At 35.7% G+C, this 25,809-nt stretch overlaps 1 protein-coding gene across 8 annotated transcripts in view; it reads right to left on the minus strand.

Annotated features, from left to right (window-relative positions):
* Positions 1–25,809, minus strand: part of DMD (dystrophin) — a 1,178,400-nt gene that overhangs the window by 740,206 nt on the left and 412,385 nt on the right. For 6 of the 8 annotated variants that reach the window (XM_010394528.4, XM_019282745.3, XM_039551931.1 and 3 more), the window contains exons 8-9: positions 8,259–8,437; positions 7,180–7,302 (exon numbers count right to left, since the gene is read on the minus strand). In XM_010394528.4, the coding sequence (XP_010392830.2) occupies positions 7,180–7,302; positions 8,259–8,437 (302 nt within the window). The remainder of the gene's footprint in view (positions 1–7,179; positions 7,303–8,258; positions 8,438–25,809) is intronic. The other 2 variants (XM_010394533.4, XM_039551938.1) reach the window with 2 other exon arrangements.

The following is a 25,809-nucleotide window of genomic DNA, read 5'->3' on the forward strand; positions in this document are numbered from 1 at the left end:
TCATGGTTATGACATTATCAATTTATTCAGAGTTACTGGATTCAATCTGAATATACAGCAGATAAAGTTATATTTTATCTAGGAATTTTTACTTTCTGAATAACATATTACCCTTTCTTATCACTCAGCAAGGAACACACTAATAGTTCACATGGGAAATTCCACATTACATTTCCAGTGTCCCTTTGTTTAAACAAGTTTTACAGCTATTTTTGAGTAAAAAATTAGGGTTGAAAAGGTCTTACATAAAAATAAAGGTTTCTCTCATGTTTTTTAAGGTCAATTAAGAATGAAAGTTAAAAAGGGATGGGAAAGTCAGTAAGTAATTGCTTTTTATGACAAACTCACGAATTGTCATTACCCATTAGAGGTGGAAAAAATCCCCACCTTCATTAGTGAATGTGAACAGGAACTTGTACAGGGATTAGATAACTGCATAGGTCTGTGGAGCAGAGGAAGCTGAAAGCCTGAAATTGCATTTCTGAGCTCCTGGGCTGATTCCTGCTACCTGCCACCTACAAGCAGCTGGGACTGGTTGTAAGTTTTGCTAAAAAATGGTCTAGACATGATTTAGCATGCTCTAAATCCTGCCATTATTGAAGAGGCAGAAGACAGAAGCACTCCTGGTGAGGCTGATCATGAATTGTGCTTCTGCCCATAGACTGTTTACACTGGGAAAAATGCCGTCTCATGATTATGCAAAAACCACCTGCTGATGAAAAGAAGCATCCTAAAAAGATTTCATGTCGGGGAAGAGAATGGGATTTGGAAATAAGGTGGAAAAGGTGCTGACTAGAAGATCCTGGAAGTAAGAAAAAATCCTGTAGATCAGAGAATTAAAGAATATGTCAAATTGGGATGGATTGATTCCATCTCCCTGCTCCTGACAGGACAACCTAAAACTAAATCATATGACTAAGACCAACATACAGACTCTTCTTGAACTCTTACAGGCTTGGTGCCATGACCACTTCACTGGGAAGCAGGTTCCACTCACTGGCAATCCTCTCATTGAAGAGCCCTTTCCTCATGTCCACTCTGAACTTCCCCTGATGCTGCCTCATAGCACTTGCTTGTGTCCTGTTCAACAGAGAGATATGTGGAGACAAGTAGCAGGTGATGCCTAAGAATTTTGGTCAGTGATGTCCAATATCTGTAAATGTAAAGCAGTGGCAGAGCTCAAGCTGATGGCAGCAGCAGCCTCTCTGTCCTGGCAGGGAAGTTGAGACCTCATGAGCTCAGCTGTGGGGGAAATCAAATGAGTGAGCATGTGAAATAAAGTAGACTGAAAACTCTGATATATTGAAAACTAGATCCGCTACAAGTTATTGCTTACACATGTGAGTACTAATATTTCTGACAACAAAAACTCTTGAAAAAGAATCTAAAGTAAACATTCAAACAAAAAAAAAAAAGAAAAAAACCCCACAAAAAACGAGTTAGAATTGCTGCTGGGGTCTACACACAAAGCAGTGACAGGAAACAACTGCCATCTTGACAGACCTCCAGGCTCAGACAAGAAGCCATCAATTTTCCAGACTGTTATTGAAAATGTAAAATATATAAACACACTTGAAAATGTTTGCTTCATCATTTTTCAAACTGTTCCTTGAAGACATGGCATTCAGGAGAGCTCCCTAAGAATTCCAGAAGACTTGCACTTAGCTTGATTTTTTCCATCTCTGCATTTCCTGGTTCTGACCTCTGGTGGCAGATTTTGCTATTATATTATACTTAGTCTGAATCCTAGGGATTTCACTTAGCTCTAAAGAAACAGATCCTAGCTTTCCAAACAGAGCAAGATTCTATTTAAATGAGAACACCTAAGCTAACACGTGGGACTATCATTATACTTGTTGCCCAAATTATATCCATCATGATCTGATGATTAAATGTGCAGATAATTCAGTATTTCTGAAGTTTTCCAAATTCTACTTTAAATTCTGCCATAAATTCCCCCCAATGCTGACACAATGAGATATTTTCTGTGTTAAGTATCTTACATTAGAAATATTACCAAAAAGTTGGAACTAAACTTCTATTTGGTTGTACTTAACTGTCTTCTGATGCCTCTCCAAAAGAGGACTTTACCATAAGGTAAACAGGACAGTATTTAGATCACAGCTTCTAGGTAAAAGAAAGATCTGGTTTAGTTCAAAGGAAAGCAATGAAACAATCCTGCGATGCTGTACCACTAAATTCTGTGGCACAGACGAACCCTGAAGGGTCCCAGAAAGGAGGTCTCACAGCAGGTTTAAAGAAGTTAAATTGCTGGCAGAAGACCAAGAGTGTGGCAAATTCAGGGTCTAGAAAACCACCATTCTCAAGGGCAAGACTGTCAGAAGGATTCTGTGCTGGGTGAATAAATTCAACTTAATTTTATAGGGAGCTTTTAGTGACTTTTCAAGTTAATTATTTTAGTTATGAACTGACTGACAAAGTCCCACACAGAAACTCTGTAAAATCTAAATAAAAACACCCAGAAGACACAAGCAAAGCTGCATTACAAAACTTCTGTAAAACAAGAGTAATGACTGGATGGTTAGGAATTTCTCACAAACTAATAATGACAAGGTTGAAGGCTGAGGTGAAGCCTCTAATGCTTAGGACCCAAATCAAATCATTGTGTGCCAGTGAATACTGTCCCCATTTACCACTGCTTCATCTCAAATTATTTCAATTCAAATATACTGAAGCTTGTCAGTTTAAATGTTAAAGAGTAATTCTGCACACAAACTGTGTTTCATATAACATGGAATGAAGAAAATATATCTCCTGCCAAAAGAAAAAAAGTCTACAAGTTTAGAGATCAATGGGTTTGATTTCAAATAACAAATAATTTAAGGCAGCCAAACTAACAGACTCACCTTTCAGACAGGACCTGTCGAAAGCTTATTTACAGAAGTACGAGGCTGAAAATATACATAGATTTTGTTCATCCCCATTTTTTCAGTGCTTATATTTTCAGCACTGTTTTTCCAACAGGAATAGAGGTCACCCTCACTCAGTTTGCAGGTGGCAGCAAGTTGGGTTAGAGCATTGATCTGTTGGAGGGTGGAAGGCCCTGCAGAGGGATCTGGACAGGCTGGATTGATGGGCCAATTGCACGAGGTTCAACAAGGCAAAGTGCAGAGTTCTGCACCTGGATCACAGCAACCCCAGGAAAATCTTCGGGCTTGGGACAGGGGGGCTGGAAAGCTGCCCAGAAGAAAAGGACCTCGGGGTGCTGGTCAACAGCAGCTGAACATGAGCCAGGTGTGCCCAGGGGTCAAAGGCCAATGGCACCTGGCCTGGATCAGCAATACCATGGCCAGGGGCAGGGATTGTACCTCTGTACTCAGCACTGGTGAGGCCACACCTCAAATCCTGTGTTTGATTTTTGGGCCCCTCACTACAAGAAAGACATCGAGGGGCTGGAGCGAGGCCAGAGAAGGGCAACGAAGCTGGAGAAAGGTCTGGAGCACAAGTGTGATGAGGAGCAGCTGAGGGAGCTGGGAGTGTTCATCCTGGAGAAAAGGGGGCTCAGGGGAGACCTTGGGGACCTTATTGCTCTCTAGAACTACTTGAAAAGACTTTGTAGTGAGGTGGGGTTTGGTCTCTTCTACCACGTAACAAGTAATAGAAGAGGAGGAAATGGCTTCAAGTTGTGCCAGAAGAAGTTCAGATTGGATATTGGGAAAAATTTGTCACTCTAAGGGTTATCAAGCACCAGAAGAGTCCGTCTAGGGAAGTGGTAGTCACCATCCTTGAAGGAATTTAAAAGACCTGTACATGAGGGGCTTAGAGACATGACATTTGTCAGTGTTAGGGTAAGTTGGATTCGTATTTAGGTGTTTTCTCCAAATGAAATGATCTATGATTCTGTATCATAAAAGTTTCTTTTCCAGGTACTTCAGTGTTTCACAATTTCTTTTTTTTACCTCAAACCCATTTAAGGTTCTATATTTTATGTTCTGTGGAGGTAGTAGGTAGCAAATAAAAATGAAAACAGTGAGATAGGAGTTTTGCCTGGGACCAATACTAGGAACTGCTCTGATAAACCAAAATGGGAAGGAAACACAGCACCCTTCTTGGTCAGGTGTTTAATGAGATAAATCAATAACACAACCCCCAGTGCTTTCATAAATATGAACAGAAGACAATGGGTAGTTTTAAATGAGAATTTTGAAATGTCTCAGAAAATTAACTTGAGGACTATTTTATTTGTAAGTGAAGCTGGCTATTTGTAAGTGAAGTGTTATTACAAAGAATACATCAAGACAAAATACAGATCTACAAATTCAGGCAAGCCTTCGGTAATTGCCAAGCAGTAACTGCCATCTGAAAACTGTCAACATAAATATTTTCTGTTGGACCTTTCTTAGTGTTCATTCAGGAAATTCAAGGGTTCAGGTTTGAGAAGTGAATTCCCGTCCCAAGATCTTAATGAGTTTATGAGCACTTTCTCACTAAACAAGATAAAGGAAGAAAACTTTTCTTGAATTTTAGCAGAAAAACTGCTATTCATTCACCTCTGGCATTTGAAAATGCTTCACTGATTCAACCAGAAGTGGTGAAGCACTGACTAAACAAGAAGGCACTGAGTGAACAGGTTTGCAGAGCAATGGCTATCTTTTAATTTGAGAAAGGTCACAGTTAAAAAAAGCAAAACTTGTCTGGCCACACTTTGCACAACTGAAATACTAGGTCTTGCAAGTACCCTCCTGAGTGACAGAGTAAGAATTCAGAATGGAAGGATGAATTTGAAGGCACACATGTCGTGAAGCTACTAGGAAGAGTGAAGATAGGGAAACTGAAGTGAAATGTGACGTAAAAGAATAGACAAGGGCAGAAGATAGAAGAGAAAGAACTTTGACAAATGATGGTGTGAAAGGCAATGTTATTCCTTCTTGCCGGTATGGAGCTCGAGAATCATAGTTCATATCTCTTACAATTTCTGACAACTGATGTATGAAGCAAGTATATGACGTATCCAAAGCCATATTTGGTCAAATTTGCAGGATCATGATCAAAATCTTTGGAAAGAGGACTTATTTAATTATTATTATTTTTTTCAGAAGTTATAATATTCAAGTCCTAGAAGATGAAAGTTTGCAAAGATTGAGAAAGAATGATTCCATGATTTCAACAGAAGACCAACATATTGTGTGAAAATTGCTTCTCCATGACAGCACCATGGAAACTGGCAGACCAAAATCAACTAAATCTAATGAAACTTTTCTTTGATAATTAGACGGAAATGAGAGTCAGTTTTCTGAAATTTACAAAATCGAAGAGAAAAAAAAAAATACTTGAATTGCTCTTGATTTCTTTCTTGCAGTCCCCTAGAGAAGTAGATTTTACTGAAAATCTTAAGGCAGTTGCAGTATTTTTAATGGTACCCAAAAATCATAATACAGCTGGCAGAAAATTGAAAGGCTACTAAGAAATGAAAAAGAAATAATATTTATTTCATTTAGTTAAAATAGATGGGATTACTAAGTTATAACTCCTCCAGGTATCTGAAGAAAAAATTACCATCTCTATTTTATATGAATTATAAACTTGTTTTAATAGGTAGATGACAGCTCTTCAAGAAATACATGGCTGGAGGCAAAAAATAATCACTGGCTAAGAACTGAATTTATTGAATTGGCATATTAATTGCTATTATTTGCAATTCAAGTTTATCTTGATTATAATGAGATTGTCTGGTGGTTTTCCCAAAGGATCCTTAAGTGAATGCTTTCCATTTGTTAATATCTGTTGTGGCTGTAGCACAATTTTGTCCAGATTCTGGTCAGGTATTCTGCCAAATTGGTAGAATTATAATATTATTTTATTAGTTATTGCATGCAACTGTAGTAGACAAATCTTCCAAATTCAGGAAGATGAGATCTGCAAACTGGAGTGCAAGATGAGGATTGAATAATGGAATTATATTTTTTTAGCAAATTTTAGCAACCATGCTTTGTAGAAATGAATTCATTTATTTCAACTTATACATTACTCTTGATGGTGGAGGTGCTGAAAAAACCTGCATCTGATCACAAAAAAGTGCCTGAAGAAAATAAAATCTATCCTATATAATAACTTCCCATTACTCTAAAATATCTGTATAGTGTCTAAGGAGAACAAAACAATTACAATAGTTTTAAACACCTTGTTTAAAAGCTGTGTGAATCACCACTGCAACACATTTGATGTTAAATAATGGAGCAGGGTTCATGCTTATAGGCACAGGGTTTCTGTCCTGGAGTGTTTAAGAGAAGTCGTTATTCAATAAAATACCTGTCACTTGAAGAGTAGATTTGAAAACACGGTGTTGAATAAAAGTATAATTTTGCAATAGATTTTTAGATGTTAGACAGAATTAAGTACCCAGAGGCAAACTCAGACTGTAGCGCCACATATACACAGATCTTTTTTCCCCAAAGTAATAAAAGTAAAGCACATTGCAGTACACAATATGACCTTTGGGTCTCGTACTTGTCAGAAGTTATAAAAATTCAACTACTGAAATTCTCATTATAAAGATTACTTGAAACAAGTTTTATTAAACTACCACAGCTATTTAAAAGTGAAAAAATAAAATAAAATAAAATAAATACGTAAAAATCAAATATAACCCCCTAACCTCAGTGCCAGCAAGATGCCATTTGTGATAAAAATGACCAACTGCTGAAATCTAACAATCCAGGGTTAAATTTAATGTTTGTTTCAACTTTTTTTCCAACTACAGTAACCTTCTAAGAAATGCCATCACTTACTATTTTCTTTAATAGGAAGAGGTAGAAAAAGAAAGAGAAAGCCAATGGCTCTTTTTTTCTATAACTAAACCTGAGGCCAATAATAATAATAATAATAATATAATAGATGCCAAATATGGCTTATGTTAGATTTGTTCTTCTAATACTTTTTAAAGGCAATGTATGTACTATTTTCAAAAATGACTGAACAGAGAAAGAAATCTATGATTCTAAAACAGTGGTGTTTGAATGTTAATCATCCCCTACAATCAACACAACAGCTATTGTCAGCCATGCAAAAATACACAGGAAACAGTAAACACTCGACAGAAAAAAATAATGGAAAAAGCAGGCCATTAAGATCAGGTAGAAGCAAAATGCACAAGCTCTTTCACTCCAAGCACAAGCTTAAAAAAACAACTCTCTTAAAAAAATTACAATATTGACAGACCTGTGGAGGAACCTGCCTCCTTTTTTGGTCAGGGGATGTGACATACACAGCTTGTGCATATGCGTAACTTTTGAACCGTGGTTTAGGAGAAGGCGAAGGTCCCTGGGGTACACTGACTGTGATCTACGAATAAATTAGAATGGACATATGGGTAGGAGCATGGATTGTAGAAGTAAGGTATTGGTTTTAAGAGTAACTGAAGAAAAAGAAGCAGGAAGGTCATCCCCAGTTACATTTTTCAAGGACAGTGTTGGTATTCAGCAGGCAGAACAGAATGGTATTAAGGAAACCTCTCATTTAATCTGACACCCTTACAAAAAGCAACAAACTGTCAGGACTCAACACCAGCAGAATACCAATGCAAAGTGAAGCTTCTTTATAATTTACAAGCAGAGGCTCAAAAAGCAAGGGATCTTGTGTCACATCTCGAATAAACAGAGCCAATATCTGCTCAGTACTCTAAAAGAGAGTGAGCATCCCAAACCAAACATACAGATTAAATTCAGGCAAGTACACTAGGTCTAAAATGTACTAAACACTTCAGCAGAGGCTGTCTGGTGATATCAGTAAAAAACAAAACTGACATTGCAACCATAAATTAATTCCAAGTATTAGTTAACTTTTGTGAGAGGACAACTGTAAACTGAGAAGAGATTATTTTAAAATGAAAGTCAGTGTAAATAAAATGCTAAAAAATTCAAAAAGTGTCATGACTATGGAGAAATGTCAACAGCTATTCTCTAAAAAGGTAAAGATGCTTGTAAATGCAAAGCCTCCCCAAATTTCTTTGTTTTTTCTTGAGGTGGCCTGCCACAATCCAAATGCACAACGCTGTACAAGAGAAGTTGAAAACACTTATTTGCTGAATAGTAATTTTTAAAACAGTCTGGTGTGAGATAAAAACCAGAATGAAAGTACATGCAGACAAGTACAACTGACTTGCCTGGGGTGAAGAGACTTTGTCCATTATGCCCATGGGTTTTTTTGCTTCCACTGGCCATTTGACATCAAACTCATGGGGTAGGCAGGGAAACAACCACTTTAGAGCAGCAAGATGAAAGCAGAAAAGTGAAACTCACTTCTTGTGAAAAATGCTGTTCATGTACCTCTATGTGCTCTTCTCTAGTGACCCTTGAGTGTCGTGGCAACATCTCCACCTCCCTGATGGCTTCCATGGTGACTTGCTGGGGCAGGACTTGAAAGAGCGAAGTCACATACATTAAGATGGACTTTTTATCTGGACAGGCAGTTGCAACATCTGGAAGGCAAATTAACATGTCATTTCAGTTTCCACATTAGACAGAGAAATAGCCAATTAGTTTCATGGAAAGTTGATAGACTAATGAGCAATCTATTGTTCACATGAATTCTCTAGAGACTAATTAGAACCTTAAAATCAGTTCCAAAACTTCAGAACAAACTCGCATATCAATGAGAAGGAGCCAAAGTTTATAAAGGTAATTTTATCTCATTCAGCATGAACTTTCTGTCTATATTTCTTAAGTCAAAATGCAATTTGACACTGTGATACCCATAAAGCAGGAGTAGACACAGGAAAGGTCTATTTGCTTGTGCTGTATAAATACTGCAATTACAAAAAAGTAAGCACAACCTCATTTTCCTAGTCGTGCCTTGTGCATTGTCTCCACATCATTTAACCACTGAAAGCAGCAATGATGTAGGTGAAAAAAAAATTACCAGTTTTTCTAGTGAATGGGTTAATAAAAAACAGCTATTGAAGTCAAACTGTAATAAAGCTACGTAGCTTTTATATTCTACTTAGTCTTGCATTCTTCATGAAATTTGTGGAACATCAAAGGAACATGGTATCCAAAAATACATAATAGAATAACTCCTCGAAAAAAGAAAAAAAAAAACCCTGTACAATCTCTATGGTCTTTAGCAGTCAGTACAGGAAACTGTGTGAACACAAAGACTATTCCAGATTTTGCACATAGCCATGTTGTGTTATACATCAGCAGGAAAAGAAGTTTCCCTGACTCAACAATTCAAGTCAATAATGATTTGTAAATATGTAAGGCACGTGGCAGCTCTTTGAAATAGAGGCTTTGTTATTTGCCACTGACGCTTACTTCCTACACTCAGTCTAGCGAATCAAGATATAAAAGGACAGTTGTACAAGAAATCTATCATTAATTCCATAGATGTTTTAACATGAGTGCTGGCAGAAAGCCAAAAGCTATGAGTTTTTACTGTCTTAGATCAATCCAATTTTAGCCAAAATTTGAGTTCGCAGGAAAAAAAATCAATAATTCTACAAGGTGGCATCTCATTCTCTCTTCCTAGAATGTGGAATGCACATGAGGGAAGGCGCCTTACATTAAAAGCTTCACGTATATTTGGAAATTAAGAAAAGACATTCTATCAATAATTTTGGTTTGGTTTTCTGACCCATCTCCATCTCTTTGCTTGGTACTTTCTGAAGGACAGCTGAAGGTTTAGTTCTACTTAGCACTGGCTGGAAAAATGGCACAACATCCCTCTAACAGTCCTACTTCCATAATATAAGCATTTTACTGTAACCATCTTCACGTCTTTAATGTTCTAACACCATTTTTTTATACTTAGTGTCCACTAGTAATTGATGTTTACATGCATATCCATGCCTTCCTACAGGGAAGAGCACACACTGGATGAACAGACATCAGTACCAGCTGTGACTTTTCTATTGTTTGTTCATTATTTTCCTTTTCAAAATGTCCTGTTAACCAAATGGGAAAATACCTTATCATTTATCTACAAAAATATATTACAAAATAAATAAAATTAGTATCTAGTGAATAACATACATGCCAAAAATTGTTTACCCTTTCTATCTGACAAGTAAAAAGTACGTATGCAGCTGCCAAAACCCACTGGCAAATAGGAAAGGATTTAATTATTTAATCACAACAAATAGCTAAACAACCATAGTTACAAAGCCTGGAATATCAGTCTGTCTCTCAAAAGTCTTTTTTACGGGCTCCTGAATTATCAGAGCAGGAATGACTTCTCCTATATTATGCTTTTGTCTTCATATCTTCTTCTTTTGAACCCTAGTCCAATGTACTATCTTTACCACCTGCTGAGTTTGATGGCTGTTTGAAATCCTAGTAGCTAGGCAGTAAATAAATTGAAATTCAAGCATTTTCATGCAAGAAAGTTTACTATTTCTTTGTAAATATGTCTACGTTCATTTGTGGGGCATAAATATCTGTCAATCCAATCTACACCTCCTAAAAACTAACATCAAACTGTTGGAGAATACAGAAGACTTTTAATAAAACTAAGTCAAGATATGTAAACTATGCCATTTTTCCAGTCCTAGTTTTTAGAAAATGATCCAGGTTGTTGGTTTTTTTTTTTTCCCAGACCAATTCGTTTTCTCAAATTCAACTCAGAGGCAATTCTTTAACAATATTTTCATCAGTTCTTGACAAAGACTATCCATAGTAGGATTGAAAGGAACAAAAAGAATGAAAAAATATTAGACTACAAGTCAAAAAGGAGTTTAAAATGGGAAGCGTTTAAGGTTAGATTATTAACATGTTTAAATTAGATTATTAACATGTTTATCAATAAAGAATCTGAAAGGCTTTGGAAAGTTCTGGAAACCATTCCAGTTCTTTAATATGATACAGTTACACAAAAGTACTGGAAAAGTTTCCAACATGAGTGTTCAAGTTATTGAGAGGAAACTTTTTCAGTACAAAACTTTATGATGACAGATTAATATTTTTCAAAAAAAACCAGCGACTTACACTGAAATGTGTCACATGAAGCATATGGTTCAGACAACTATTCTTGATACCTTTTATGATCCATGAAGTTACTTATGAAGACACGTGGTTTCTTTAAGCACTCTTTATAATCAAAGAAACAAAACTACCTTGCAAGACCCTGACTTTATGTGCTTCCCCTGAAAACATATTCAAACCCTGACCATTTAGAGAGATTAGTCTGTCCAGGGAAGGTCTCCAGTCAAATTCACAAAATACAGAGAAATAAAACAAAACACTTATTTTGATATATGGGCCAAAAATGCCTATTTAAGGAGACACCATAAGAGCTCATTTTTGACCATGAATTTTAATGTACAGTAAGATTCTGTTCATCTAGAAAAGCAGTTATTTGGTGACAAGTACCAAAAGAGCAGAAAGAATCTGAGTTCTCCTCAGAACATTAAAACCATGAAATGTAACGCAAATCCACTGCTGTTTAAGTGCAGATGCCTTTAAAGGGTTATTACAGGTTTAATTTGGGAAGCAATTTGCCTGATAGGTCACTGCAGCTCGATTTTTATTAGCAAATATTCTTTGTTTTCTGATGAACATAACTACAAGCCTGATTGTTTGTTAAGGATGAACACAATTAACCTGAAGCGTTCTCAAACGAATTATTTTCTAACAGTGCCAAAAGAGTAAGTAAGTATGTCAAACTCTTCAAAAAGTAATCCAGCAGCCAATTTTTATAAGCCTTGCAGTCCACAAGTGGTTTGGTTCTTCCATCCCTATCTTTGGTCAATGAACAAATCCCTGTTAACATTCCCAGTTCAGGTGCAAAGAATCCTTTGTAAGGGATGTGTAAAAATGAGGGTGATATAAAACACCTAAATAAGTTCAATACCAAAAACTACAGATCTAGCAACATAAACAAAATCCAGCATTTTGCTACACAGTATTACATTATGTATACAAAGCCACACACAAAGCACAAGTTATAAATGTTTATGAAAATGTTTCTTCCAATTTTCAAATACACAGCTACTTATATTATATAACTATTCCTTTTTAATAATATTTTGGTTTTTCCAAGCTCTGACCAAGTAAAAGTTCTGACAGTATTTGTGCTGATTCCACTTAGTCTTCGTATCAAACTAGGAGCAAAATAACCTTGAAAGAGGAGAACTTAAATGTCTTCTGCATTGCAAGAAAGATTACATTACTGTACATAAATTGCTGATCTGGTTTCTTTAGATTGAGAGAGAAATTCTGAAACATATTTTACCTTACATAGTTCTGAGAAGCAAGATAAGACCCGAACCCTAAAAACAAGAAATCCTTTGTCCTCAACAGAAGCAGCTAGGATTTTCACAGAATCACAAAGCAGAAAACATAGAAAACTAACTTCTAAATCCCATACATCACCTAATACTGTTTCCTTCTATTACAATAGTAATAAAAAATCACAATATTTTAATATTATCTGTTTCTACCCCAAACGAGATTTTAAAAACTGTGCTAAATAAAAAACATTGCCTTCCCTTCCACAACAAATTTGAGATTCTCAAAGCTGATTTGAATTTTCAGAGATTATGTAGTTATTCCCTCTGATAAATGAAGGCTGTTATTATTTCTTCAATCAATGTGGGGTTTGGGGTTTTTTTAGTCTTTTTAATGATACTAATACAACATTAATACTTATTACAAGTTCTGAAACAATTCTACTGGTATTTCCAAATTCATCTGTTTAGAAGGCAGAAGCTCTCAGATTGCTGAGACAAGACAGAAATCTAACTAATACATAAATGATTTCTTTTTACAATGTAAACTCATTACAGGAGATATTTCCACATTCATCTGTCTACTCCTAGTGTGACACCAGCCTCAGCCACAGTACCTAAGATGAGGGCACAGAGAAGCATTTATAAAAGTGCAGCCACAACTCACATGTAACTTTTATTTATTTTACCTTTTAGCCTCAAGGACAAGGGTGAACTTTTCAAAGCATGTTCAAAAATCTGTGGTAATCTGTCTGACAAGGCTCACCAAAACATTGTGAAAGAGTTTTCACAAAACCCAGTTTTGTTCTCATTTTGATTTAGATGAATCTAAATTTGCAATTGAAACTGTATGAAAGTGCATGAGACTGTACTAGTAGAAATGAAACTGCCTAGGCTTAAATTGCAGGAAAAACAAGTAAGATTTCATTCCCAAAGGGATTCATTAGAAACCTAGGTAAAAAATACCTTTAAAGCATGACCCCCATAATTAAGGGGGAAAAAAAAAAAAAAAAAAAAAAAGAGAAGAAAAAGGGGGGAAATTTTAAACTTGGTAACTTGTCCTCCAAATGCATACTTTCGGTCATTTAGCAAGTCTATTTGCAAACATTAAGCTATGACAGAATCATGAGGCCTGTCTTAGATTTGCTTTTACTGGTGATTTGATTCCCTGAGTGTGAAAACATGAGCCTATTTTATTCAAATACCAAGAAACAAGCAAGATTATCAGGCAAAGATGATAAAGTGTTTTGCTTAAATGTATACAAAATTCTGCCTCAGTTTCCACTTGGTACCAAATTGACATTTTCCCACAATCCATGTTTATACTAATGATATGATAATAGCAAGAAGAATAGAAGTAGTAATGGTTTACTCTACTGACACTCACTGCTGCCACTAAGATCTTGAAACAATAAACTCTACAGTCTCTGAAAAGCCAGCCAGTAATTGCAGTGTTTACTCACAATTATTGACCATTTTTGCTTCTTTTTTAAACTTGTCATTATTTTCTTCCCTGTTTTTTACTCCACCAGTAGATTGCATGTTAAATTCAAAACAAAAGCAATTTTTACCAGTAATCTCAAGGAGTAGCCCTGGACTTGCAGACAGACAAAAATCAGTGTATGAAATACTGCAGAACTATAAATATTGAAATGTGGAAATCAAAACTGATGATTTTAAAACTTTATTAAAAAAAAAAAAGTTAAAACAAAGGTCAATATTTTTCAAAGGCAACTCAATGGCCTACATGAATAAGCATAGTGATCACAGTACTATTTTGCTGAATAAAATTAACATTTTACAAAATTAACTGCTGGCAAAAGGCACCAATTGCACACAGACAATTAAGTGAGAGTGGAAGCCTGTAAGACAGATCACTTACACATAGTGGCACTGTTTTTTTCTTCTTTTCTGTAGATATGAATAGCTATAAACCTAAACCACTATGAAACTCCCACAGGAAAATGTTAGTTTTTAAACAGAGATTTCCTTAAGAAAGTAAATGTTTTAAACCTGATGGTTAATACCCACAGAGTACATTGAAAATGCTGACCTTTACAGGCTGTATTGAATAAGATCACAACAGCAGCATGAAGAAAATATTTTCAGAAGATTAACACATTTGAGTCTGCCTTTTAGAATTACAGAGACAGGTCCAGATTTGTGGGATTAAAGTGCTGCAGAATTTAGGTGTATCTGGTATTAAAATATTTGGTGGCTGAGAATACCTTTAGTCTATCTGAATATCTGTTCTGATTTGCTGCATGAGTGTGGAGGAATTTTGGACTAATATGCCAGCACTATCCTGGCTAAGTGAACTTGATGTTATCTCTGTTTATTGAACCTGCAAAATCAGACTTAATACCTCTGCTGAACAGTAAAGGTGTTGCTTATTCTTTTTCAGGCTCCTTACAATATTAAACATTGATTCAGTAACACCACAACCTTTGCACCTTAGGCTATATCTAAAATAACTGTCTTCTTAGCAGCAAAGACAGAGATAGAAAGAAGTGAAGTCAAAATGGCAAAGGAATAAAACACTGGTTTTAAAAATTTGGGGTATGATGTTAACATTTTTATTGTATAATATTGTATACTAGTATTTTTGTCATTGAGTAGGAGTGAGCATGGCTCTCAACAATTTGCTGAAATAAAAAATAATAGTCAACAGTTAATATACTCACAAAACTGTTGTACACTACTGAATGTTGCAGTTTGATTTTTCAAAACCTGGAAATGCAGTGAGTGGTGGGGTGGGGGCGGAAGTGCCACAGCAAAGAAAACTCAAATACACCCTGTCACCTACATCCTACTGAAGAGTCCTGAAAATGAAGACAGATCAAGGGAGGTATGGTGTCTGATATCAGGAATATGGTGTCTGAATCAGGAATAGTGTTCAAAAATGGTAATATTAGCAGTCACCAAAACAGTAATTTTCCTAAGAGTATTTGAGATATTTTCAAGCAGGCTAATATTTGAGAAAGCAAATGGGAAAATATTTCAAAATACTGTACATTTTCCACTTTACTTTTATGAATATTTAGTCTAGAAAAATTGCACAGGTAACTATGAAGAAAAAAAAGAAAATTAGAGACTGAAATTCAGTAACTAAAGATTTTATAGCTTCATATGGAGATAAATTCATTACTTTTATTTCATTGTAAAATCTTTCATAAAGATAAAATTATATAAGTGGAGAAGGGCAATTGAAACCTAAACAGCCAATTCCAAACAGACAATTGAGAGAGCTGTGTGCATAGTGGATGGGTGATTCCATACTTGGAAAGAGAAGATAATATTTCTTCAAGTGCAATCAAAAAACATTGAGAAACACAGCATTCTTCTGAAAAAGTACTGGGAAGTACAGGGATTCTGCTGCTATGGTGTATATACTTTCCTTTTATTCCCATCTGTAATGTGCTATTTCTGACATCAAGGCAAGCTCATGATCACCTGAGGTTAACTCCTTCCTGAACCAACACAACAGAATGCTGAGTGTTACTACAGGTAGCTTGTACTTTTCCCCTCTAGAACCTTAATGACAACTGATTTTCTACGAAACCTGAGAACAGCAAAATGGAAAAAAGATTGAAACCTAAACAAGAAGGTATCCAAGATGGACTAATTTCATTGTAAATCAAAACTAAGCTGTTATTGGCTTTGTTTTGATGCATTTAAAAAATGTAGCAGAAGGTTTAAGGAACATAGATAAAGTTCTGTGCAATAAAATTCCTAAATTTAGGTCAAGATCAGGTGTAAAATTAATTCTCAATATCTTAAAAAATTACAAAATTTATGGCATATAATAGTACATTCAATGATAACTCCTGTTTTCCACTAATTTAGGCCAGAGTATTGTTTGCAGATACAAAAATACTTTTTGTATTCAATAGACCATACATCCATAGGGTATGTGAGTTTGATTAACTGCAGCTAAAAAAAAAAAAATCAGAGAACTTTCATTAGCATTATGAGAGACTGGGAAAATGTGTAGCTATTAAGGTTCGGTTACATATAGAATATTTAACAAAAAAAAAACCCCCACTGACAGGAATTGAAATGTACAAATTGATTTGATGTGCCAGCTTTAAATTCAAAGATGTTTCTTGATGAGTCTTATGGCTACACATGTTGAATTTTCTCACTGCGTGTGTTGCTCCTACATCTAAATGAAGACCAATTACCTGGATAATACAGGCTTCTATATGTATGACACATGAACAGTATCAAAAATGACAAACGACGTCTTTAAGAATTTTAACTGTAGCAGATGTAAAAAGCATCTAAATTTCCACTTTAAAAGTATATTTTTAAAAAAATACATATACATCTTGAAAAATTTGAAACTCATGTGGTAAGAATTTATATATGCTATGATCATTCCTGCATTGAAATGCTAAAGAAAAAGATTAGAAGAAATCTTATAAATGTTGTAGGAGACAGATTTTTAACATTTGAGGGATTATTTCACCAAGAATGCAGAAGATAGATTAATGTGCTGATCTTTTTCCTGAGGTTGATTATGAGGAAAAGCAGTCTACAATGTGTCATGCCAATACTTTTTAAAAATGCAAGCTTTGACTGGAAGGTTACTACCTATGCACCTTCCATTTTCCAGGAAGTTATTTAAATCTACCTGTAATGTAATTTAACAAAAAAACCCTTAAATTTGATTATCTGAGGAAGAAAACTGCTCATGCTCAACAGCCAGAACTTCTTAAGCCCATACTCTGAGGCATTTAATACCTTTTCAGCTGGAACCATCTGCTCACGTTTTGCAAAAATGTAAGCTTCCATTCACATTTCTAAAGTTTTATACATGGCTAGAGTTGGAGAAGCAGAGAAATAAATCAAGGGCAAAGCAGGATGTCTGGTAATACATACTGTAAAGATTTAGAGATCAACATTTTAGTGACTCCTATTTAAACAGGCAGCAGAAAGAAGGTGTCTTGTCTTTTCTAGCCGATGTAAGCCTCAGCCTAACTGATTAAACAGAAGTGTGTGTGACACTGATGAGTGTGGAGCAGCATGTGAGAGCCCAAAGAGAAGTTAAAATGCTACAGCTTGGTGGAATCAGACAGGATTTGAGGACATCATATCTGCTACATTTACTTCAAAATTCCCTGCAAGATGGAATAGCTGTAAATATGCAACAACAGCAGCCAGGTGTGACTGGGATGCCAAATGGTATTTTACGTGTGTATCAAACAATATTAAAATAAATATAGAAAATTTCAAATGTGCAACACAATACATTAAACTTATTAAATATAAGGAAATAGAAAAACCATAAGTATTAAAACATTACAACAATTACAATCTAATGGTCAGCATAATAGCAACAATGTAATTCTTTACTGTGTGCTCTAAAAAAGGGAATCCTTCTTAGTACTGTATCAGAAAAGCAAATTGCGAAAGAAGGGCCTACATGGGATACCTGAAATCAGTATTACAGTACCAACTTATTTATCAGACATGTTTCTGACTTCATTATTTAAAGTTCCTCTCACATTTTTCTCAATTCAGAAGTATTAATTTTCTTCATGGTCTTCTCTCACAGAAACAAACGGATAGCAAAATTTCAGTACTCAGACAGTTAATTCCAGGAATGTTTTATGACAATAGCAGTATAGGAGCAATTTAGAAACAATCACAATATTTTCATGTTGGCTTTATTAAATAACTCTGACAAATTTATGTTTTTAATGCTTTAAATACACTTAGGACCTAAAGAAGCATTGTAGTAGTTTGTGAATGAGTGCTACGGCACAGACTTGTTGAGTCTGCCTGGACTCAAGGATTAGAGGTTAAGAAATGGTAATTTTATCTTTTTAAGAGTTTCCAGAACTGATAAAAATTTTCATGATGAATGTAACCACCCTTCAGGTTAAATCGGAATCCCAGTCTAAATAAAGCACAGCTCCTTTTGCGGAGGAGTTCAGCATTTCCAGCTGTTGTTCAGCAAATGCAGACAAATCACACAAGATCAGAACCAAAGCCTGTCACATTCACCAAAAATTGCAAAATTGCATTTGTCAAACTTTGCAGAATAGCTGCAAGTATGTCAAATATGTATAGTTTTATGTAAAACAGCACATCCTGAAAATACTTCATACATCTGAGCATTCAAGGAACAGAGAGATCACAGCCTTGAAATGTTATTTTTTCATCCAAATATCAATTTTGAAAGATAAACCAAATTCATCTTCAAGAAAAATAATATTGATTTTATTCTGCAAAGCATTAACAAGATTTGATTTGGAATTCCGTCATCTGATCAGACATGTCCAAGAATGATAAACCACAAGCAGAAGAGAAAAAAGTTGTTAGTCTTAAGTAGACAGTGTAGAGAAGAACAAAACCCTGCTGAGAGTCTAGTCAAAGAAAGGCTTAGAAAGCTATATGAGTGTTCCTCATAAATATATCATGGGGTGAAAGCAATCAGAACAAAAAGCATCAAGCTCAAGGACAATGTTAGCACAAGAACAAAAGAGAACACGACAAACCTGAAGAAATATAGTCTAAAACTGCAGAGAAGTTTATTGCCTTCAGAAAGCAAGGTTCTGAGCAAGCCAGAGGAATAGAAGCAAAGCATCCTACTGACTACAACAAAACTTGAGGAATTCAGTAAAACCTTTATAATGAGACATTTACCTGAAATTGCACATAACGGGACTTCAATGAAAAATCAGGTCCTAAGTGCTTTGTTCCTCCCTTCCTTTTTCCATTGTACTTAATGCTAACTATTTTTTAGCTATGCTATTTTAATACAGGCTATAGTTTCATGTTTTTCTATGAACTCCACTCCCTTGCTTGTTTTTATTTAATGGGGAAATATATCCATACAATAACCTGGCCAAAATAATGACAAAAATAATGTGCCATGTCTGACTATTCTTAGAAACTCTGATAAAGCATGAGACTAAAGATGTAAAAGAGCTTTTGTATATATAGCATACATATACATATTTAACAGCTAATAGTACATCAACAGAGCATGTGAAAGAAAGCTGGAGATTAATCAGTGCTGTCAGTACAATGTAAATAGGAGTTAGGAATGCATTAGAACAACAACCAGTTTTATTCCATATTTATCACGCATTATGCTAATGAAGAAAATGCAAACAACCCTAAAAATGTGTTTAGATAGGACTATGAAGCAACACAAAATTAACCAGGATAAATCTAAATATTAGTTGGTGAATATTTTAACAAGCAGAAGGATTTGTAAATACGGAGCAGGGGCTAAGCATAAAAAAAAGAACATGTAAAAGTTTAAGAAAATATGTACTCCTGGAAAGAGATGGTAGAACTACTAATTCCACCATTAGTATATTATCCCTTGATACTTAAATTACAAGTATTAATTATATTTTCTTGAATTGTCTCTCTTTAAAATGAAATAAATTACATAAACACCAGATTCACCAACTGAATCTGACAAACACATTTGTCCAATTTTCACCTAAATGTCTACTTAATTCACTTCTCTCACAGCCAACTGCATAACTCCCCAATGTTGTGTTTTGTTGTTTTGGTTTTTTTTTCCTGGGACCTTGCTACTCACTAGCAGAAACCCATTAGAACACAGTGCTATTCCCTCCTTTTTTCTTCCTCTTTCTCCTCACCTTCCTCTAACTTCTATTTAGTCATTCCAACTCAGATTTGAAAGAATGGCAAACTTTTTCTCTTATTTCTAAACTTTTTAAAGACCTAGTTTCTAGCAGATGATGAACTAATTGCAGACGTTTTGCCTAAAGTCGAGTTACCCAGCAGTTTTACTGATTTTTTGCTGCTTTTGAAGCAGTTTTACATCTTTTCCTGACTTTTCATTATTTATTACTTAAGAGGTTATGTCATGCCAGGCCTTAGTCTATGCTTTTTGAACCAAAATATATTTTTAAAGTCAAAACAATTTAAATACAACCTTTTATTAGCATTTTGATGAAAAAAAATAAAATAAAAAAATAAATGTTGGAAGATGTGCTTGAAAAGTTCCACATTTAGTTAGACTTTTCTGGGCTGAGTAATTAAACAAACAAGCAATGCTGCAGGTACAGGACTCAAACAGAGCCATGATGAGAATAAGAAACATTCATGACTACAGTCATGGGAACAGAGTCTGGGATTATAAACGAGAGCAGTGGAGGCCAACACTTTTTTCAAGTCTTTCTTTAATTACCCAGTGCTAGAGAGACTGACTTTAGCCCAAACATAAAGAGCGGATTTAATGGTTATTAGCTAAGAAAACATACATAATCTAAAAATTATGCAGGAGAGGTCACCTTCACAAAGGACTCAGAATGTTCTGAAAACCTGAGATTAGGTTTTGAAACAGAGCCTAGAATATCTAATATATACCTAAATACATGAAATACATGTCCAAACCTACTGGGAAATTTTCAGTCTTTAAACAGAATACAGTCATGTAGTAAACTACAAACAGATTATAACACAAAGGTTACCAGTGCCTTCTCTCCCTTGTTCCCCTAGATTAACATAAAAGCCAACAAAAACCCAAAACCATAGAACTGAAAAATCTTCCAAAACTAAAGGAAAAACTAAACAGCTCTCCAAACTACACTAACCATATACAATACTTTTAAAATTACAAATAATATAGTAAATATACCAAAATAATCCTAAAATGGACCTTATTCTGCTTAGCTACTCTTTGCTTTGGGTCTTTATTTGACAGGGTAACTCCTGAAAAATCTTTGGGCCTGGTTGTGCAACCATATTCCCCAAGCAGGTTGTGCAAGCTGGCCCAGCACTCCAAGAATTTAGTCCATCTTAGGAAAAATATAGTAATTACACTGAAAATGAGCCTGCAGGATTAAGACAGGACAAGTGAATGACACCAGTCACAGAGAAATGGCATGTTTCACTAACTTGCAGCATTAATAGTTTAGTAATATACACTCTGGGCCCTCACAAAACGCTTTTCATAAAACATGGAAAGTTCTGATAGCTTAGAAATGGCAAATTTCCAAATCCAGAGCAATAGATTTGCTGCAGTCTGAAGCATTCAGTTTGTCAAGGACAGATACAGCAGCAATGGGGAGCAAGTGCCTTCCTCACACTATTCTTCCACTGAGCTCCAGCTGACCAGAGACCTCAGCATGAGCAGAAGACATGCTAGGATCTTCTCAGTTCTGGAGCACAAAGATAAGGAGTGAACTATATTTCAAACCTTTGAATAATAATATGAAATCTTTATGCCACCTAACCAGCAAAGCTATTCAGCAGATGTACTTACAACAGCAAAACCACATTCTTCTACAAACCTGAGTCAAGGGATACCAGCAGACAAACACTATAGTTACACCTCCCAAAACTTTCCATAATTAGATTCTTCCTTCCAATCAGACTGCTCAGGTAAGTGAAATTAAACTTAAAACACTGTAGCCACAGCATTGTGAACAATATACAGTGAACAAGTTCCAAGTGTCTAGAGCTTAACTGCATTTCTGAAGTCCCAGATGGACGAGTACATTGTCCTGTAAGGCACAATGAATCTCACCTACATGATTATTTTCAATTCAATGGGATGCACCTGTTGTATACATAGGTCCTTACTCCCTGTGTAATTTCTTACAACTTTCACCAAAACATTGGGCTACAAGGATACCATTTAACAACACAACTTGCAAAAAAGCTACTAAGTATACAGGTAACACAAAAATGAAATACCCTACATCAGGACAAATAGAGGAGGATAAAACAAGCAGAATCTAAGCAAAATACTTTAAAAAAACCTCCTTTCTATAGTGTCTCTGTGCTCCTGGCATATAACAATTGACAGTGCATTATTTCTGAAACGTGTTCAAAGATTTTACAGTCAGGCTCTTTTTGTCATGTTTGTCTTATATCATTTATATCATTTATCATTAAGATAAACCCAAATGTTACAGCTTTCTGAAGATCCTCCTAGAGAAAATATGGAAGAGGCAGATAAGGATCTCTGGCTAATCTCTTAAAACAAGGTTTTTACATATGTATTTTTATTGCCTTCCTTTTATAAAATGCTAATATGCCATAGACAGTTATATTTCCTCATAAAAATGTCCCAGCCTTAGCAAGCTACCCAACAGAGAGTTATTGATTTAAGACAGAGTTTGATTTTTTGAAGTATTAATTATTTCTGTTCTTAGTGTTACACCAGCCATTGCAACAGATATTACTGAGAAGTCAGGAATGGACTATTAGAAAATTATTAGTTAAATAAGAATTCAAAATTCATAAAAGCTTGTAAATTTCCTGTTTCTTGTATGTGGCCAGAGTAGTCAAATAATAAAGCATTCATAATGGAGATCTTAAGTCTTTTAGAAACCATCAGATAACTCTGGGATATGTGGTGAGGTGTCTCACCTCTAGGTAATTTTAAAAAAAAACCCCTCCAAACAGAATGGAAAATCATTATCATCTGAACATCTCACGTCTGGTGGGTAGTCAATAAGCAATATGTCAGTAGTATCAATTCAATTCCTAGGGAGTAAATGAAAAAATAAGTTCTAAATTTTCAGTCCATCACTCATAAAGGGAATCTCAGCAGAGGAATATGGATATAAAAGAACTGTGATTCACACCAATGTCAAAACCTCCCCAGGTTACATACAGAAATCATGTTGCCTACACAATCTAAAGATAAACTGGCAATCTTCACTTCCAGAACAGTTTAAAAAGTTAAACATGCACAATGATAATATTCTATTTAAATTGTTGAAAATGCAGTGATGCTACATTGGCTGATCTATTTCCCTTCCCAGCATTTTCTCCAGCCCCTATTTTGCATAGGACACAACCTCTCTTCCCCACCTTCTGGCTCCGTGTTTCCTTCAGCACCCCAGTCATGAAAGCAGTCCCAGTGGCTGGACTCTCAGTGAGATAAAAGCTTTGCAACTGTGCACGGACCTCCAAGTCCACCTTTCCCACTTCATGTGTGTTTGTGTCCTGTTTTTTACATAAGGAAGATGAAACACCTCATCGCAGAAGTGTTTTTGAAAAACTTCATTGTCCTATGTTCCTGCCCCTCTCTTCAGCTTACTGCACCCCCTCTCTGACACAATTAGGTTAAAGCCCTTGTCACAAGGTTAGAAGCTTGTTGTCAAAGATGTTCTTTTTCCACTTTGACAGTCCTGGTCCTGTTCAGCAGGCATTGTTCCTCAAAGAGTTCCCCACAGCGAAAAAAGCCAAAATCCTCATCTGTGGCATGAAATACACAGACAAATGTTGATCTGAAAATTTGCCCAGTCCTCCTTGAGCTGTTCCTCTTTACCAGCAGGACAGAGGAGAGCACCCTGTAGGCACCATGCCCTTCCTCACAAGAACTCAGCAGTCACTCTTTAGACACACAGGCACTACCCATTGATTAGTGCCCAAATAAATGAACGAGGGGGAATAGCCTGAGGGTCAAACACACTCTGGGAGACTCTCTGAAGTCTCTTGGATCCAAGTGGCTGACAAGCAACAAACCTCTCAAGACATGGTCAGGTTTGCAGAGGAATGCCTCCATCTCCTGCGAGAGACACTCTCCAGGAAATATCACCCTCCTTTTCTTCACCTTGGCCTGTCTCTGATGCCTCCTGGGACAGGGAGTTATCTTCCTCACCTGTTTCACTGGCTCTTCTTCAGGGGATAACTTTTCCAGAGATCATCTGCAAGCCTAGTTGAGGTTAGCTTGTGCCAACCTCTGCTGCAGGCTTTTGCTGTTGTCAGTTCCAAAAGAGCAGCCAGAGGTTGATTGCTATCAGCTACCCCTAAACATCTTATCCAGAACTGCCACTCAGGGAGCATCAAGCACCAACTCAACTGCTTAAAAAGGATTGATATAACCAGGGGGTAGGAGCAAAATAAACAGAGGCAGCCAAAAGAATCACAGCAGTACCCAACCTACTTCAGAAGAATTTAAGAGTAATAAAAAAATAAGTAGGGAATAGTAATTTTCCTCTTACATGAGCAACCAGAGTTTATACTGATGAACACTATGAAACATTTCCTGAACAGATAACGTGTACCTGAGAGTACATTGATTATGCTCCTTACAAACATTAAAATTCATTCATAACTTGGATGGCATCTGGTTTAATTCTGAGTAATGTTTTGAGAAAATGAAGCATTACATATAATCACAGTAGCCTCCCATAAACAGTTTAATCCATAGGTCTTTAAAAAGAAATGTATAGTCATCCAGTTTTCTAGTAAGGTTTCAGAGGTACCCATACATAGACAGGTGACAGATATATGCCTCCTTAAACCCAAGCCATAGGTCAAGTCAAAGTTGGGCTTACCTGTAAGTTACCAAATAAAGTTCTTTTATCCATAGTATACACAAAGTCAGACCATGTTAACATTTCAGTTTGGCCACACAATCTGTGAATCTACAAAATAACTGCAGTGATATAAAACATGAAAATTTCAGCATATTGCCAAGATGCATAAAACATTAAAATCAATGAAAATACCAAAACATTTCTATTATTATTCTGTACACTATATAGTGATATAGTGGCTAACAGTACTGATTATATTCTAAGAAGTATTAGCTAAATATATATTTAGGTGGAAAAATAAAGACTAATAAAGCACTCTGATGTGGACAGTTTGTCCCTATGATCCAAGGAATTAAGAGTAAACAAGTCATGCATTGACTTCAAAGTGGATATTAGTAAGCACCTCTTGCAACAGGAAAAATCAAGAAAATGTTCTCTTAATCTACAGCTTTCTTTCTGAGTAAGAAGAATTCTGTACATGTATTTGTGGGAAGTAAACCAACAGACTGAAAATTTTTAAACATAGCATGCAGTTTCACAACAGTTTTATCTCTAAACCTTAGCTTAAGGAATGAAGCTGGGACAGTTTTTGCAATTCCTACCTTTCAAATGTTGCACTATCCTAACTGTTTGCTTTGAGAATTCACTAGCATGTTATCTCAGTCCGTAAAGAGGAGATTCTAAAGCTAAGCCGTAATAAAACCAATGCAAAATAAAACCCAAACCAAAACCAGAATAGATATTTATCAACCAGTTAAGGTCTCTTAACCATTTCACTGTGGAGAGGAACAGTGCGGAAGGAAGGAACAAGACTGTTTCAGAGCTGAGTGGCTAAAAAATGCTGTGAAATCTTCCCTATGTCTGCAACACCACTGTTCAGTTTCTGACTGAAATAGAGATACCATCAAATCAGATTAACACCAGAAAATTATACTTGTGATTCTACTTGTCTAAAACCAATTTACCAAATTAAAACCAGCTACCACTAAGCTACTAATCAAAGCAAACAAATTTCTTTAAAAAAAAAGGTATATTTTCTCTAAAATAAGCATTTCATATAAGTTAATGGTATACAAATAAAGTTTTATTTGTTCATCTTGTCTCCAAACATAGCATAGAAATGCTGTAACAGACTGAAATTGCCAGATAGAAGGATACTCTCATTTTTGGGGTATCAAAGATTTTATTTCTTCCTTCATCACGTCAACACTTTTTTTTTCCAATTTCATTGTGCACTATTTCTATTGCAATTCTGTGTGAGTGACTATGAATGCAATTCTTCCTGTTGCACATCCAATTCTTTAAACATAGTGAAGTATTAAATTACTGTAAACATTTTTGATGGCAGATGCCGAT

The sequence above is a fragment of the Corvus cornix genome, chromosome 1, assembly GCF_000738735.6.
Source record: "Corvus cornix cornix isolate S_Up_H32 chromosome 1, ASM73873v5, whole genome shotgun sequence".
Lineage (NCBI taxonomy): Eukaryota > Metazoa > Chordata > Aves > Passeriformes > Corvidae > Corvus > Corvus cornix.